The sequence below is a fragment of the Cupressus sempervirens genome, chromosome 10 (assembly GCF_028749045.1).
Source record: "Cupressus sempervirens isolate cs-2001-9-10 chromosome 10, ASM2874904v1, whole genome shotgun sequence".
NCBI classification, from domain to species: Eukaryota; Viridiplantae; Streptophyta; class Pinopsida; order Cupressales; family Cupressaceae; genus Cupressus; species Cupressus sempervirens.
Window position 1 is genome coordinate 65175206 of NC_143127.1, and position 15309 is coordinate 65190514.

The 15309-nt window shown below is 32.9% G+C and overlaps 1 protein-coding gene across 3 annotated transcripts in view; it reads right to left on the minus strand.

Annotated features, from left to right (window-relative positions):
- Nucleotides 1-604: 604 nt before the first annotated feature.
- Nucleotides 605-15309, minus strand: part of LOC149532584 (uncharacterized) — a 43957-nt gene continuing 29252 nt past the window's right edge. Inside the window, exons 5-6 of one of the 3 annotated variants that reach the window (XM_089804573.1) lie at nt 4883-5159; nt 605-1236 (exon numbers count right to left, since the gene is read on the minus strand). In XM_089804573.1, the coding sequence (XP_089660699.1) occupies nt 1227-1236; nt 4883-5159 (287 nt within the window). In that variant the 3' untranslated portion in view covers nt 605-1226. Of the gene's footprint in view, nt 1237-3970; nt 4389-4882; nt 5160-15309 lie in introns of those variants that run through there. The other 2 variants (XM_089804572.1, XM_089804571.1) reach the window with 2 other exon arrangements.

Genomic DNA, 15309 nt, shown 5'->3' on the forward strand with positions numbered 1-15309 from the left:
TTATTTTGTCCTTAACTCTGCCTTATATCATATGTATGGTCGTGAGCTTTGGTTCGCGTTGTTTGCTATAATATCTTTGCTTATTCGGATAAGATGGTTTATTTCTCTAATAATAAGATTTGCATTATTATTATTACATTATAATATATGATAATATTCAATTTTTCAAAGAAAAGTTGTTATTTATTCTTTTATTATGAACTTACATTGTTATTATATTATAATATAATAATAATAATATATTATAATATTTAATTTTTCAATGTAATGTATTATTTATTCTTTTTTATTATTGTAGTACATTTGTTATTAAATTCTATTAGAGGAAAATAGGAGACATGACAACAACACATTCTTACATATTGTCAAAGCACACACTATACTTATATACAAGATAAACCGTTGGAATTTACAAGGTCAACCATGCTCAAAGCATATTAAAGGTCAATTATGCCAATAAAAAAATACAATAAAGTATCATGCTAGATGCATCCAACCTAAAACATAGATTACACATAACATGGACCTATTCGTAAAAGGGAGATATAAAATACATAGGTCACACATAGCATGAACCCATCCAGATGAGATAAATATCAAATGCTATACCCAAACCAAAAACATTAAGCATGATCCACTCCAAGAGAAAGATAGATCATTAACATTATACATCCCAATACCATATCCATGATTACAAGAATAACTCCAATAGTCATCTCAACGTGTCATAACACACTACCCAAAAAACCACATCACTTGTTAGCTATATTCAAACCTCCACATGCCATGGTGAGATTCGCACACCACATTAGAAACCCTATCACTTATTAGCAGTCAATGTCAAAAGACGAGACCACATTTTCAAACTAGAACAACTAATCATAACTGCAACACTTGGACACTTTCGAGATCACCGAGAATTGTTTTTGAATCACCAAGAAACACCACAACCAAGGCCAAAACTTGTACATATTACAAATCACATCTACACATCTTCAATTTTAATTTTCAAAGTGGAAACTTTTCGAAAATCACAACTGTAACAACTATATTCTTCAACTTAATATATTGTTACTGAACAACTGACTTTCAAACCTAAGGATATAACAATTAAGCATTGACAAACATCATCTTCTCATGATCTCAAGAATACATACCTATCTTCCATTCTTCAATAGCATTATCATGTCCAACACATAACCTTACTTCTTCCAAACCAACATCCTTCAAATATACCTGAGCATGTCACGAACAAATACTTACAGATCATAGTGTATGAGAAAACACTTTGAACACCTTTGAACTACAATGTTTGACATCAATTACAACCAAACAATAAATACATCTTGCTCACTAAAATTAGATTAAAAAAATCAAAAGTTACAAATTTTCAAAAACCAAAATTTGTTTTGCAAGAATAGTTTTCTTGAAAAAAAATATTTCTGATCTGATTTATTTTTTATATTACGTTTAATTAGGCTCCCATTTCAGAATCAAACACAAGATCTTTCTATTACAAAGAGAAGCAGAAATCGCTGCATTACAAGCCCATACCTACTTCTAATTTGATTTTTTTTAAATCTACTCACAACAATCAGACAACAAATGGTCACACAATACTTTTTAGACAGCAATTTTATTACGTCTACTCAATATCTACACAATCTCACAAATATTCTAGCTTTTCCAAGATGGGAAATGAACTCAGGATCCTTTTTCAATCGAACTAGAAAAATGCAAATTTTATGAAAAAATAATAATCTTATAATTTTTCTCTATTTTCCTATGCTGCAATTTTGGTGAAGTGAAAGTCAATCTCACTTTCTAGAGCCTTCCAAATGTTATAGAAAAAACCCACCAAAATTACAAATTATTTACACAAAAAAACCTCAAAACTAAAATTATCACTGAAACTTTTTCCCCACCAAAATCGTTCTTACAGACCCACCTCTGTTATGTTTTAGTGCCTCTACAGACCATGTCACACTCTTTCATTTCATTTAAGTTACTTATCAACTTTTGAGTTTTAAGAAAAATGCATTTATCTGTTTGGGTTTTGAACTTGAGTCGAAAAAGGAAAAATACATTTGTCCATATGGTTTTGCAGAATTGTTGATACACTATTTCAATCATGTGAAATAATAGATAGTACCAAACTTTATTTCAGCTTTAATAAGCCTGTGCGAACAAATTAACGCAATGCAATGTATACATTACACTTGTGCCTAACAAGGAATCATTTTGATGTGAGAATCTTTGATTGAAGACTTGTATTCCACAAATGTTTCCAAAACAACTTGATTTACTCTTAATTCAAAGAAATTTCCAATCGAGAACAAGTAAAATGCCAATTATTAAAGTGTTTTATCAATCTATCACACATATCTCAGAGTTGGGTTCTTTTCTACATATCCATCAAAACATTCTCAGTAAATTGATTGCAGCTGTTAACAAGGGGCGCATGTGCCAAAGTTCATGTCTTCGTGTTTTTATGGTTGATTGAAGTAGTATTGCATCAAGGGGAAATTAGATTAGTTACAATTTTACCAAAAACTTGTTGACGATAAACTTTTTCAACTACTTAAATAAAAAAAGATAAATTGTTGATTACTTAAATCAAAGTACCAAAATATGTAGTAAGTTTGAGGGGTAGTATTAATGGTATAAAAAAAATTGAACAAAATTATAAACTAGAAGCTAGTAAAACAGTGTAAACTTTTTTAAAATAACATTTTACAATTGTCAAAAATAAACATCACTGTAAAACTAATAAAAATATATATATAAAATAAGAAATAAAAAACATTTAACTCTATATTTGAACTTGGCAAGATAGCTAGTAAAATATAGTGTAAACTTAAAAAATAACATTTTACAAATTTTAAAAAATAAACATCAATGCAAAAGTAATAATAAATATATTTAAAATAAGAAATATAAAACATTTAACTCTATATTTGATTAAAATATCTAAATTATACAACTTAAAAAACATTTAACTCTATAAATTTGTTTACGGTAAACTTTTTCAGTTACTTAAATCAAAAAAATAATTGTTGATTACTTAAATCAAAGTACCAAATTATGTAGTAAGTTTGAAGGATAGTATTAATGGTATAAAAAAAAATTGAGCAAAATTGTAAAATAGTATCTAGAAAAACATAGTTTAAACTTTAAAAAAATAATATTTTACAATTGTCAAAAATAAACATCAATGTAAAACTAATAAGAAATATATATATATATATATATATAATAAGAAATAACAAATATTTAATTCTATATTTGAACTTGATAAGATAGCTAGTAAAATATAGTGTAAAATTTAAAAAATAATATTTTGCAAATTACAAAAACAAACATCAATGTAAAACTAATAATAAATATATTTAAAATAAGAAATATGAAACATTTAACTCTATATTTGATTAAAATATTTAAATTATACAACTTTTAAAAAATTATAGAGAAAATTGAGTTTTTTTATTGGCAAAAATAGAATGGTCCAATAACATTTTACAAATTACAAAAAAAACATCAATGTAAAACTAATAATAAATATATTTAAAATAAGAAATATAAAACATTTAACTCTATATTTGAACTTGGTAAGGAAAATAGATAGGGATAATTAATATCGATTAGACATTCATTTGTGAGGTGGAAGATTAAAATGATTATTTTTTTAAAAAGTTAATCCACTTTTCACAAATGTGGAAAAGATAAAATTGTAATTAATGCATTCATTAATAGAGTGGTTAGAAAATATATTTATTATTTTTGTTGGAGAAAATTGAATTTTTGCATTGCCTTGGACCAATACAATTTTCAAAAAATTGTATTTTTCAATTTCAAAAAATATTCAAATTAATATAGCGTCTGCAAACATTAGTATATCTTCAAATTTTTAGATTTATGTAACTAATATGAAATAAATTGATTGCAGTTTTTAATCCCTTCTACAAAAGTCTGTGACTCCTAAAGTGGATTGCCCATCGAATCCCATTTAAATAACTTAGTTCGCGTTGACATATTAGAATAGAATAAATAGGCCGTATTGAATTCTTCCTTCCCGCAATATGAACAATTTCGCCCACGAGCAAAGTTGAAAAGAAATACCCAATAATATTTCATATGAATATCAAACTTTGCAGAATCTTATGCAATATTAGATGAAAGTTTAGACGGGTGCAATACCAAGTGCTTTCCTAAGTTGTTCAAAAATGAAAAATGTCACAATTGTGTGGGGGAAAATTCTCATCCAAACTGGAACAAATCCGTTGTATAAACTTAGCAACCCTTCTGATCTAACTGTTTTCTTCATGCAATCAAAAGATGAGGAATAAAGAGCTCCTCGTCCATCAACGTCAACTGGTTGTTGCATTATCCTGCCCTTATTCAAAGTGCATCTCAGAATTAATGTTCTGAATAAAATATGTATAAATATATGAAAATAGCAAGGTTGATATTTTAAGAATACAACTTGGGCGAACAGTAAGTTTACTACGAGGGAGGTCAAGGATTCTTATGAACACTTCTGCGATGCCTCATTTGTAATCATTATTTTCCATTATAAAACTAATTTAGAATGGCTAAGCAATTAGCTTTGGAATCATCCACTGGCGACTCCATAATATTAGATTAAGATTCATCATCATTATCCAATTTTGGAGAGTAATTTAAGAAGATTGTTATGGTACATTTGACTGGCCTACATTGTATTTGAAGTTCATTTTCCTCCGTTGACATATTTCACATATTGTAACTAGTTGTCAAAACAAGCAAAATAATTAAAAGCTTTTCTTCTTGATTTGAATTTACATATTTTTCCAAAATGAAGAAAAAATTCCATTGAAACAATAAAGAAAACTTTAAACAATACCTTGTCTTGATAAGGTCAATAGGTGATATTACAATAGCAGTCACAAAACCCGCTATCACCGATGATATGAGGTGGCATGGAACACCTTCTTGTAGTATACCAGTATTCAGGAGAATGTGCTTTGCATGGTCATAACTAGGTGCCTGTGCAGCATTCAGAATTCCTGCTCGCTGAATAGTCGGAGTAATTCCTCGATAAAGACCACGGATACCCTCATTCTTTACAATTGAAGCAAGGGCATGAAATGGACCACTGTATCTCCACTCTGTAGCAGATCCTTCATCAGGAGGGAAAAAACACTCGTTTATCTTTAAACTGAAGCAGCTGTGTCATTTAATTATTATTTATACAACTACAAATACAAAACCAATATAGACATTGAAATTTGAAAAAAAAAAAAGTAGCCTTAAGAAAACTTTATACATGCATGAAGTAGATTTGAAGCAAAAAAATTGAACACCTTGTTATTATCATTTCATGACATTGTCTTTGTATGAGGATCTTAGGAAAATATAACCAAGAAAGACAAATCTAAGTTTCCATAAGCCAATTTGTACACTGGATTTATCATAAGAGAGCCTCGATACTAAATATAAATCTAGCAAAGTCCTTGTTGGCCATGATTATGAAATATGTATCTTATATGCCAGATCAAGGCCATATTTTTAGCAAAGAAAGTAGCTTCCTTAAAATGGTTTTACAACAGTTTAAAACTTCTTTTTGGTACTTGAGAACAACTTAACCCTATATAAGATAAACCCTGCATGGCAAGTAGGCTTATGCACAATTGTGATCTGCAACGTTAAGACATGAGAAAACATTTGTAAACTTCATCTAATACATAAAAGGCTGGCTTGAGAATTGCTATTGATGATAGAGCAGAACAAATATAAGTTAGCTTCCACAACCATATGATCATTGATCATACACATAATCCTATTTTGACAGCTATTCCAGCAAGTCAACAATGACAAGATTAATGATTCTTCCATAAGGGTTCACTTCACTATATTTACACAGCTATGACTAGGGAATAAGCACCTAATTCCAATACCAAAGAAGAAAAAATTATATAATCAAGGACAAGTTCTGAAGAAATTAGAATAAGCACCTAATTCCAATACCAATGAAGAAAAAATTATATAATCAAGGACAAGTTCTGAAGAAATTACTCTATTATATAATCTTCACGATTCTTCCACAAGAATTCCATCCACTCTATTAACGCTACTATAGCTACAGAAACAAGGGTCCATCTGTGTTTATTAAGCAGCTGATTCTTATCCTAACAGCAATGTCTAGTACAAGTACTGAAGGAATCATTCTATTATATAATTCAAGTGCAGAAGTATTCGTACATAAACCTTAGCCCGTGTTTTTATCTTCTGGAATTGAAGAGCACTACAGCACAGAGCATGTGAAAGCCCAGCTTACAAAATAGTAATTATACCACGAACAGAGTTGTTCAAGGCATTTTGAAAGTTAGATTGCAATGGATATCTGCTTTGTAGTTTTACAGGGGTATGTGCACCAAGCCTCTGAACAGATGCACCACTCTGTACCCAATTGGACCACACCTAATGTGCACTCATACATTTATTTTGATTATCTAGTATCTTCTAATACATTTCATCCATTTATACATATTAAAACAAAATGTATGGAACAAAAGACTCAATCTTCCTCTGGAGAAATGTTTTGGAAATGTTGCACTCACCTAGAGCTCACTGCTCAATTACAACAAGGGCAACAACCCAGATTGGACTACAAACCAATTACAATAAGGGCAACAACCCTCAGATGGGCAATAACCCAACAAGTAGACTACAGTCCACATGAACAACAATCCATTGTGATGAACTGACTGAAAGCATCACTTTTGCCAATACAATTCCTTTGAAGTACATTATTAGATTTCACTCATACCTCTGCACAACCAACTCTGATCTTTTTCTCTGATCCAAATTCGCATAATCAGCTTCGCATCATATCATTTTCTCCACTAGCACACACACAAATTCACAAATCAATTCACTTCTTTATAGAAGTCTTTAAAACTTATGAGGTTAGCTCACATCAAACCTAATTACAAATTAAATTACATCAACCAATGCCATTCCATGAGTTTTGGATAGAACACATATAGAATACATTACAATATCAAATAACATGCTACCAACCAACAACTCATCATAATATCCAGTCGACATGTTTCCTAACAGAGTCAGCCAGAAAATAATTTCCTTTCACTTCCCAACAAGCAAATTGACTCCCAAGTCTTCAATCCGCAAACAAATCCAGAAATTCAAGTCTTTATGATGTATCCAAAATTGCAGACCAAGATTTTGTTCCACCAAAACTCACTGAGGAGTATACTACACCTCCTATCTGACGTAGTTCATAGTAAGTATTTTTTGTAACCCGTCTTCAACAAAACCTTTGCAACTTCGCCGAATAAACTTAGAAACACATGCGATGACAAACATAGCATGTGGACTCACCAAACATCATCTCATCAAGTTTTCTACCTCAAGCTCAACAAATTGTAAAGTGCCTTGACAATTTTTGAAGTTTTATCCCTGTTTTTCTGCCTTAGGAATTTTGTCAAACACTTCCCTTGCAGCCTCAGTTTGGTGATGTTTGTTGTTTTGCTATGATTTTTGAATGCCAATGATATTGATGAATATAAATGATTGCAAAAATAACTAATTGGAAATCAAAGTGATATGCAACTTCTTTTTATTATTTTCCAAATACAATTACATGAAATTCTGATGTAAAATGCACACCTACAGCCAAGAGGTATTTTCACAAACACTTGGCATGCATCCTATGAATGACTATGCAATGAGACGTTTTTACAAACATTTGGCATACAAACTGAACAGCTGAATTAAGTTGATTTCCCTTCAATGCTTCAATGTTTACAATGACTGAATACTTTGGTAACAAAAAGACATATATTACTTGTCAAATGTATCCATCTACAATTGCCAAATGTAAATAAGTAGCTGAGATGACATGCTTTTTAGCTTTGCTTTTTTTCGGATTTGCTTTTTCAGACTGTTTTTTCGGATCTGCTTTTTCATACTGCTTTTCCGGCTCTGCTTTTCCGCTTTGCTTTTTCAGATCTGCTTCTTCGGACTACTTTTTTGGCTCTGCTTTTTCACTTTGCTTTTTCGAATCCGCTGTGAAAACTGAACCCTTTCTCCTTGCCAACTAATGTCAAAAATTAGAGGCACGGCCTGAACAAAAAATCACTAAATATTATCTCCCAATTAATCACAAATGAATTGGCTGAATACCAATTCCTCCACTCCCAACTAGGGTTGATATCTCACAACCGAAATTGGCACCTTAGAGTCTTCAAACCCTCAGGCAAGTATGCAAGCACTAAGGCTCTCAGCACAATAGATGAATATGCAACTCAAGATGTGTAAAATGACCCCCCAAAGGCTCCTTATAAAGATTTCACAAGCAACTCCAAGAAGCTTTTAGAGGAATCCAACACTTTATTCTTTTAAATGACTTTTTGATATTTTATTATGTTAGTCACTTTAATATTAAATCAATTAAATGTAAAGTTACTTTTTAATATTTCATTGTTTAGTAACCTTATAAGTAATTAATTTAATATATCTTTTCCCCCTTATTTCTTCCTTTTTAGCCTCTGGGGAAAATAAAGGTTAAAATAAAATAAGTCGCTGGTGCCTGTCAAAAAGGGGACATTACACAAATTGTGTCTTCATCAAAACTCTCTCTACATTGTTCATCAACAAAAACACCATCTGATAGACATAGATGTTGATGTCAATGACAAAACATTAATGTCAAACATAACCAGCAACAATCCAAATAGGTGTTTCAGCATTTCTCCCAACATTCAACATGGGTTTCATTTATTAGGCCATGGATAGGACCAAAGAGGCAATTTCACATTACTGTGACAAGAACAAGAGAAAACATGAAGCCATACTTAGCCTACTTCTTGAACCCAAAATTATTTTTCTCTGACACAATTAGGACCGATGAGAAGGCCATAGAAACTATTATTGCATGCACTGATAACATGGCACTTAATCACGAGTAGAGAGACAAAGTTCTTGATAAGTTGAAGGTAAGATTTCCTATATCTTATTTATGAATTTGGCAAAGTTGAGTTTGACCATCTAGGCACATCCATTTTACATGCATAATAACATCTATATTTGATTTATTATTTAATTATTATTTTTCTTTATTCAGGGTCTATAAGGGGTAGACTTTTTGAAACAATTGGTAGGAGAGCAAAGACACAACCAAGTAAAATCCAATTCAATACTACAAGAAAAAATCAAATAGTTGATTGTTATATTGTTTACTTAATTCTCATATTTCCAAATGATTTTTTGTTGAATTGTAGTGGGAGAAATATGTTGGCACATCTGATCTTCAAAAGATAGCAATTCATGTTTTGTCCCGGTCATTTTGTGTTTCTAGGTGTGAACAAAATTGGAGTTTATCTAAGAACATTCACAAAAAGAAGAAAAATAGGTCAAACAAGCAACACCTCAATGATCTTGTCTTCGTCCAGTACAACTTTTACCTTTGAACTAGAAATGTGGAGGGCATTTGACATGAGATTGTCTACTTGGATGATATGGATTCATATGGTGAATGGACTATCAATGAGCAACATAATAATGATGGCATACTCTTTATTTAAGATCTTACAAAATAGGAGAGAGAAGCAACAAAAGCGGAAGCGGTAGAATTTGATGAAACAGAGCACAGAAAAGACTGTTTTAATTTCAAAAGAGAAGAAACAACTTCTCATCATTTAGATACTGCAACACCTGCTTGTTTGAGGCCTCAAAAATTGAGATACAAGAGGAGAAAAAAGGAGGGCATTTGAAAATCATGAAATTTAAAATGTTGAGTGCTTGAAAATCATATAATGTGTGATATTTCAATTATGGCCCCAATGCTCTCTAAATGCATTAATTTATTTTTCGTTTCATTTTGTTAACCTATGTTTTCTTCTTAGTGAAGTTCCAACTGAGTTTTTTGTCGAGTCTGGAATCTGAGTCCTATTTTGGACCATTGGGTCTGTGTCAAGTCTGAGTTTCCAAACTTTGATTCAAACACTAGAATTTTTTGGATTTGTTTTGGAGCACAAATGAAAATACATCTTTTGGAAAGATACTCTTTCAATAAATTCAAAACCTATGTTACCACGTCCCCAGGCTTTTTCCAAGTCATCCCTGTCCTGATGACGGGGAACTAGGGATGTCTAGGGGACTTTGACTTTGAAATCTAAAGCCAATTTAACTTTGACTCTCAGAAAAACAAAAAAATTGCATAAGAATTATGCTACTTATATTTACTTCTATAATGCATGAAACATGTATTATCAATGCTTTCAGATGAATATTTAAATTTTCCCTATTTTTATTTGCCACTCCCTAGCACTCCCAAAAATTGGTAGAATATTTTCCTTTCACACAAACTCATACCCTGCCTTCCCCATCTTGAAAATTTGGGGTAAACTTGCTCAAAATGTTTTAGGTACAGCCAAATCTTGCAAAATCAGTGGTGATTTATCCATTTAAACGATCATTTTAGAGATTTATGAAGTTCTCCATAGGGTAAGCTTGGTTTGCACACTTAAGGATTTCTTTGTCAAGATATCTTGAAAAGCATGGACTTGGACATGTGGATCTCATTTGTTCTTCAATTAGTCTCATGGAGAACAGAATAATAGTTACTTACTTATGTTGATGAAGGCCATCGTATACAATTTCTTCCTAGATTTCGACTGATAATCTCTAGTGAAGGCTTAAAACCTGATATTATGTTGTAACTAGTTGGTGCTGAGAATACATTGGCTTTGGTGAGATACAGGTTGGTTATTTCTGAAAAAAAATCCAAGAACATAAGTGTTTCCTTTCTTCTCCTATGTGATTATTATACTATTTCTTCATTCTCATTATTCTTCGGTATTGTTGTGTCACAATGCTGCTGGAATTCGTACAGATTAGATGACGTGATATCTCTGGATCAAACAAGAAAATGTTTCCCATTCCCCTTCAATCTTATGTACACGGGTTTTCGACACAATTAATCTCTTGAATTAGAAGAAAGGTTGAAAGATTTCCTACACAAAAGACTTGTGCATCAATGTAGTTCATCAAATCAATCTCTATGATAGATTGCAATCATACTAATGAAATGGATAAACGGACTAGTAGAGGAAATGTAACATCCATATAATGCAAAAGATAGAATCATAGAACATTAATTTGGACAGTAATTCACATCCTAGAATCATTTTTTGTAATCATTTGGTTCCTCAAGGAGCATTCATGTAAGAATACTTCACCTAGAGCACTAAAAAAAGTTCTACTTCATAATTTTCATCCTAGACATTTGCACACTTGTCTACTGTTTTATATCATTTGCCAATGCTGTAAAGCTGGCCATCTAAGAGGGTTGACCTAGCAGAACTTGACCCTAGCAATCTGGTAGCTTCAAAGTAATTTTGAATACCACCAGTTCCTAACATTCAACAAGGAGCAAACATCAAGGCAAACCAAAGAAAGGTGCCCAGCTTATTAGATCATATCTCAGGACTATAGGACAAATTCACGCCTTCAAAAATGGCATAAATCCATGGAATTGAACCGTGCCATAGTTATAATCTTGTGCAGAATTAGAGACAAACGGCATTTCCATATTATTTTTGTACCAAATCATCAAATCTCCACTGTTTCAGATTTATTCATCCATCAGTTCTAGAGCTCAGTACCCTAATCCATTGCATTTTCTTTCTCAAAAAATAGCATTAATTATCTAAATATCACATGCCAGCTATCACAATAATTAATCTGGGTTGATTTCAGTTGACTTGTATGCAATTCATTTGATTAGCCTCGAATAGGATCTGAGGAAAGGTTGTCTTTCCATTACAATGAATTTATATCTAAACTAATTGCAACTTGCTTGAAGCCACTATTACACAAAATTGTTTCAAAACAACAGACAACCTTTGTCCTAGGGTGACAATTAACAAGCAATATTAGTGCATTACACATATAGAATATTTGGTCAAGAGTCTTCAACAAGTTGGATATGTCAGAAGCTTTTTTGACAAAACTAACTAGAGCATTCTTACTAGAATTTCGGCACACTTTGAGTTTAGCCAGAAATTTTCAGATCGAATGAGGATTTACATATGCAGCCCCTCGTTATCCATTGCTCTCGATAGCTAGAAGAGTAATTAATTCAGAACTTCACAAGGACTGAGACAAGGAAAAACTACATGTCCTTATTGATTGAACTTGAAGATGGAACCCTCCTAAGCAGATGACTTCTACATTCAAATGGTTAAAACGATACATGAATAGAAGAGAGATATATATAAAGGTTCCCGATTCGTAGATGATATTGCATTATTATCTAACAGTAACCAACGCAATTCTTCAATTACAACAAGTCTCAAGGAAAAGGATTATTAATAAAACTGGAAACATTATCATTACAACCATAGCTGGAACTATCTTGCTAGAATTTTGACACATATTGGGTTTAAACACAGCAATTTTGGGATTTGGTAAGGAGTTATTTGTGCAATCCCCTCATTCTTAATTGCTCTCAATGGACAAAAGAGTAATTGATTCAGAATTTCCCAGGGATGAGACGAGGAAAATCTAAGCCATTACTCATTCATCATGATGAGGAAAACCCTACAAGAAGCCTTGTTCTCAACCAAAAGATGAAAAAGATTCAAAAGACTCCCACCAGTAAATGGAGGACACATATATCCAAGTTCATAATTTGCAGATGAAACCATATTATTTATACTCCAATAATTGCAAATCAAACATAAAAAGCATTAAAGCAATTCTTCAACAGGACCAAGAAGTCTTAAGACGGAGGATGAAAAACAACAAATCCAACAAAGTATTTGTGAATGTCCCAATACAAAAGAAGAAACCAATCCTCATGATCCTAGGTTATAAAGAAGAGATTATCAATGGCATAGCTTGGACTAGCAATCGCCAGAAACAGACAGTTCGGATTTGGGACAACATAATCAATAAAATAGATATCAAGACAGAAGATAGAACAACTAAAAGGCTTTTGTTTTCCCAAAGGATCCAACTTCAAGGGGCTGCTCTTGAGGTTACACCTAAGTTGCCCATTTGGATTTGGGGATGGGTTCAAGTACGGGAATCCAATTCGTGGATTCATTTGTGCTTTATTCCAAGCTTGGCCCTGCAGGTCCTTGGGGATCTTTGTGGATTTGCGGCGGATTCTCCGGGATCTATGTGGATTCGTGCCAAATTCTCTTGGGTCCACATGGATTCGTGACAGATTCGTATAGGTTCCGGATTTGACCCTGTGGGTTCATCCGGATTTGCGATCTGCAAATCCAGACAAACCTACAGGGTCAAATCTAGACCTTGCGCGGATCTAGTACATACCGGATCTGGTACGGATCCGGATCTGGTCCACGGGCCGGACATGCGAATCCGGTAACGCAGAGTTATACCTATCCATATGTCGGTCCTCGCTGCTAACCAAAACTTACTATGTGAAGAAAACCAAGGAATCACAATATATATGTCAATGACCCAATACAAAAGAAAAACAGATCCTTGTGATCCTAGGTTATAAAGAAGAGATATTATAAATGGTCATTACTTGGACTGTAATTCACTAGATATACACAGATGGAATTTGGGACAACATAATCAAAAGAGAACCAATTTCAATAAAGGACATATAGGACAACTAAAAGGCTTTTGTTTGCCCAAAGGGTCCAAATTCTAAGGGCTGTTCTGGAACTTATATCTATCCATGTGTTGGTCCTCATTATTACAAAAAAATTACTATGTGAAGAAACCAAGAAGAGTCACAAGCAATCTTAGGGCCTGGCAGGAAATCTGTAGCAGCAAACAGAGTAGAAGATTAAACATAAAAATATACATGAATTCAACAATGCACTAGTAATGAGACTAGCATGGATTCTAAAGACAGGTTTATCGTTCCCTTGGGCCACAATTCTTTCATTTTAAGTATTTGTATGAACCTCTAAAGAACCCACTAAAGATATCTTACAAACCATTTTCTCCACAATCACACAACATATCAAAGGAAGAATGTCAAATTTTATTCATGCGACCAGTCAGAAAACAGGGACAGTAACAACTATGAGCTATGAGGTATGAGAAATAGCTGAAGCGAATGTCAAATTTGACTCATGGAACCGGTCAGAAAACAGGGACAGTGACAGCTATGAGCTATGAGAAATAGCTGAAGCAAACGCCAAAACTGATTCATGGAACCAGTCAGAAAACAGGGACACTAACAGCTATGAGCTATGAGAAATAGCTGAAGTGCTTACCCCACTTTGGGTTGTCCCAAACATCAACAAATCTAAGATAAGTTACAACAAGGGATTATGACTATTACATTTTACGTTATTAGAAGAGTGGCAATGAGGCTCAAAACCTACAAAATCTATGACAATACCCAATTTAGTTTACATAAGGAAGCTCTCATTGAACGCAAAACTGAGATTCTCTAGTCACTAGATGTAAAAGTGTGGAAAATAATGTATAGGGAATGCATCACAACCTTGACATACCAAAAAATTGCTAAGGGAAGACAAAAACCTTCACAAAGCTATCCTCCTTGGTGTCCCATAAATTGTGGCCAACTGCATCAAACTATAGAAGGCATTAAAGGAAACAAATTAGTCTTCTGCGCTACAACCTGCCACCAACCTTAAGAGGCTTGCTTATATGTACTTTTGCTCATTATGCTTTGCAGTTCTGAAACTGCTGCTAAATACCTATTTGCATCACACAAGTATATCTCTATAGTTGTTAGTTTCCTTTCTTTGGGTTGAGGCACTATAGCTCTCTGGATCTCTCTCATTATCTTTCCCTTACAAGGGCTTTACCGGGTTGGATTTTTTTAACATGGTTTCTGTAATTCGTACCTGTCTTTTTATGTACAAAATTCTTGTTTTATCTTATATACTATGTACATACTATATACATTTCCAAAACATATTGGGGTGCATGGTCCACTGGTATTTCATTAGAACAATTGGTTAAACTTATGTGCAGTTGCATGAGTTATGGACCAGATTCCAGATAAAAGTGAAGAATGAGCCTAATGTGTTATAAACCTATGTACTTTTGACCCAAGAATATATGACTAATCCACCTTAAGGACCTTAAAGGATATCACCAAATTCCAGAACAAGGAAGCAGTGTTGACTGAGTTCCAGATAGTGCAGAGTGTATAGAGAAATGCAACCCCCATTCAATAAGGTTGAGGAGTCCACTGGTTTGTGAATTGACTACAAAGAATTTGGATCACAAGGCTGATGAGGATTTCACCGAAAAAGCATAGGTTTTTTATGCAATATTATA